The 3,865-nt window shown below is 47.1% G+C and overlaps 1 protein-coding gene across 1 annotated transcript in view; it reads left to right on the top strand.

Moving 5' to 3' along the window:
- Positions 1 to 2,626: 2,626 nt before the first annotated feature.
- Positions 2,627 to 3,865, top strand: part of LOC115241372 — a 2,540-nt gene continuing 1,301 nt past the window's right edge. The window contains 1 exon segment of the mRNA XM_029817103.1: positions 2,627 to 3,864. Coding sequence (XP_029672963.1) covers positions 2,627 to 3,864 — 1,238 coding nt within the window.

The following is a 3,865-nucleotide window of genomic DNA, read 5'->3' as shown; positions in this document are numbered from 1 at the left end:
AGAGGAGTCGGTCGGAGAAGTAATGAAAGAGCTATCTTTAGTAAATATTTTTGGTCGACAGTTATCTCGTTATTAGTTATCGAAGCAATTAATCAGAATGATTGCATTGGCATATAACTACTTTATAATTGATTATATTTGTAGGCATTAAATTCAGAAAATTTAAAATCAAAATCTCTATTTGTTAACTGTATATATAGTGTTATGAGATTCGCTCTTTTAATAATTATCCACAACTTTCTCTACCAATTAAACGTTATGCAAAACTGCATAAACTCGCAAAATTAAAAAAATTGCATTGCATATTTTAAATACAATTTATTCTAAATTACTATTCGATGGGATAATTTATTTTTACGTAACACCATCGGATTCACACTTAAGTTTTACGAAAGAGAAGGAAATTTAATAGTAGATGAATCGCCGTCTGCGAGCAAAATGTGGCCTCGAATGCCCGCTTCTGTTATCCAGGCTTCTGGCTGCGGCAGCTGCCAGAAGCGCGTTAAAACTTTGATGCAACAGTGAAACAACGCGCGTTAAAACTTTGAAAGCGAATGGTTCGCGCGAAACCGTTTAATACAGATTATCGTGTAATGTTCGCCGGGCACTGAGTCACGACCGTTACTTTTCCTCCAAGAGGAGATTCTCTCTGGAGAAATCCGAAACAATCGTCGACACGCCCATCCACATACACCTATACAGATTTATCCGCGCTTCGTTAGGTAACGGGCAACAATGTGTTTCGCTTGGCGCATATCGTCTCAATGTAACGTAATAATCGTGAGCTATCGCGGTTTATAAACTACTACGAGCGAGTCTCGTCAATATCGACAGATCCGTTTCGCAAAATATGCAGACGTTCTCTCATCAGATGTCCAGAAATTTTATTACAATTTTAATTCTAATCTTTTATTATGATTTTTAATATATGTCAATTTCTTTTTTGTCGAAGTAAAAAATTGTATCTAGAGTTTAATAATAGAAGTCCAAATACAATAAAAATTATATTATACATGTTCCCGATATTTCACGTATTACATTGCAATCTTATAAATGCATCGTATCGCATATTATTTGATCATCCATATCGCAAATATAGCTTTGAGATATAGTATAGAAGCCATATTAGAGACTTTTTACATTATTTTACGAATTATTTTAATAATAGGAATTTTTAGGTCATTTTTTTATCGCCACGCTTACTTACCGTTTCCGTCTCGATCAACGCAAGCGTGAAGCCGCTTATCCATAATACCGTGTATCGCGCAATGCGTGACGATCACGACCGTTAACTTTCCATGGATGAGACTCTCTTCGGAGAGACCGAAACAATTGTAGACACACCCATCCACGTACAATATATGCAAGCCCATCGTGTCTAGTTAGGTAACTTGCAACAATGTGTTGTGGACTATAAAACATCGCGTAAGTATTCAGTATACCATTGTTACCGAATCATTACATTCTCGCCCGATCCGTTTGTTTACATTATACTACAAATTAAGATCATGATTCTTCACTCTCACGGAACGAATTTTAGCACGCGTCTTTAGATTTATTCTCTTTTGTATGCGTTTGAATTATATGCGAGTGACATTTTATATCGAAGAAAGCTATGATCTCGTTATTTCCGATGCGCTTAAGTACTCGTTCCATTTTGCTTCTCGCAAAGTTTTCTCTCGATCATTTCCCATCTCCGTTCTGAATGACGAACTAGGAAGCAACGGAGGCACTGCCCACGATACGTGATTACCTGCCATTCGTAAGGTTTTGAGCGGTGACCGCCCTTGCTGCGGAAATTATGAAACCGGTCCGTAATTGAAACTTGACTAATGACAGGACGGGTCATTGCGTATATTATTATAGAGCCATGGATTGTCATTAGCTCCCCTCGCGCAGCCGCGGTGTGCCGGACGCTTCACGGAACCGCAATAGTGCTCCACGTGGGAAAGGATGCATTAAAAGTGCATCAAACATTGGTGGGGAACTAGTGGCGAGCGGTGCTTGCCGAAAGGCAAGCATTCGTCTGTCGAAATTAACATGGTAAAGGCGGGCGTACTTTCGCAACAGAGATTAGCTGTACAAGCTCCAACAGAGAGCAAAGATGCTTGAGTACTAATTATTATCATCATCTACATATTTTACTATATCCAAGGATGAGCGAATAGGGCGGATATATAGAGCTAAATTATACAGATATTTTATACGCATCACACACATTTAATAAAAAAAAATAATTCTTTATCTAAATCATATTTTTAATAAATTAATACACAAACTCATAATATTTCTGAAAAATGCATTTTTAATTTCACGCGATATATTAGCCCCCAAAAAACCATATTCTGATGTTCTAAAAAAGTTAGAATTGTGGAGATTAAATTATAATATCCTATCGATGTTGCGTGCCACATCTTCATTATCATACCTGCCCAAGTGTAACGTGAACACGTCAAAGTACTTAAAGCGCGATCGTTCTTGTGTGTCTACAGATGGAGTATAGAGGCGCGCCGCACGGGCAGCAGGAGCAGCAGTAGCGTTCAGCTATCGTCGGGGACCTGATCGGGCCCGATCTCGCGCTCGGGGGGACGCGGGACCGCGGGGGCGCCGCGGCCGAGCGAGCGCGATGGCCGCGACCGACGGTCAGATCGTCGTCGCGGCGGCACGCTGGGCCGAGGAGGCGACGTATCTGCGCGAGTTCGTCTCCAAATATCGTTTGCCAGGCGTGATCAAGATCACCAAGGGTCAGTACGGCGGACTGGGCGTGCCGACGCTACCGGCGCCCAGTTTACAAAGCACGGCGTTGCTGATATCGGCCGGTCGTCGGCGTAAAATCGTGGCACAGGCGGTGAAGATCAAGGAGGGCCGTCGAGTTGTCGGCGTGGGGCCCAGACTCGCGATACCGGATTCGTACGGGGGCTACTTCGAGATCCTGAGCGAGGAGGGTCGCGCGGTGCGCGGCATCGAGTCGGTAAGCGAGCTGTCGCGTAGATGCCCGGAGGAAGGTGCCTTGGTGCGCGAGACGGTACGCGCCATCGCCTGTCGGGTGGACGACGAATCGGGGATCGTGGTACCGGAGGGTACGAGGACCCTCGCCGCCGGCGAGACGATTGTCACCGCCGGCGAGGTGGCGTTACCCGGTCGCGGTAGATTTCTGCGCTGCGTGGACTGTCGCGGCGACAGCGTTCTACTCGGGATGGATCAACGTGGCCGCTTCAGCGCCCTGGCGCGCGAGGACAACATCAGCGGCGTACACACCGCTAGGGCGCTTCTCAGCAAACGTCTGCCGCTTACCGTGAGACTGGTGCACGGCCAGCCGCCGCGGGGACTTAAATCGTCGTCGCAGTTCGTGCCCGAGCTGAGGCTGCTGTCGACCTTCGAGGAGGAGCACGTGTTCGCGCTCCCGTTGCAAAGAGAAGGCGCGGCCGTCGCGCTACCGCTCGCGGCGCCGCTCAAGCTGGTGAAGGCGCGGAACGAAGAGGCGCTCAGATCGATGCAGGAATTCACGAGGCTGGTGGAACGCGCCTCCCGTTTGGTCGCCGACGTGGCCGATCGAGCGCACGTGCTGGACGGTCGTCTGGGCGAGGGCAAGTCCTCGAGGCAGAGGAGCGGCTCGGGCTTTCTTAGGAGACCATCGACCAACTCGGATCACGCGCCGCTGGGTCACCATAGAAACAGCAGCGCCAGCCATCATCATCATCATCATCACTATCACAGCAGCAACGGCCATCAGGCGTCCTCCGGTCACTCGGGTTATCGGGACGAGAATAGGATACCGTCATCATCGTCGGCTTGCACGGAGGAATATGACGAGATCGATCAGATATACGATTATGTGCGCGGCTTCGCGCCATTGCCGAAGAGC

Source organism: Formica exsecta, unplaced genomic scaffold (assembly GCF_003651465.1).
Source record: "Formica exsecta isolate Colony F162 unplaced genomic scaffold, ASM365146v1 scaffold48, whole genome shotgun sequence".
Classification (NCBI taxonomy): Eukaryota; Metazoa; Arthropoda; class Insecta; order Hymenoptera; family Formicidae; genus Formica; species Formica exsecta.
This window is presented reverse-complemented; position numbering and strand designations above follow the sequence as displayed.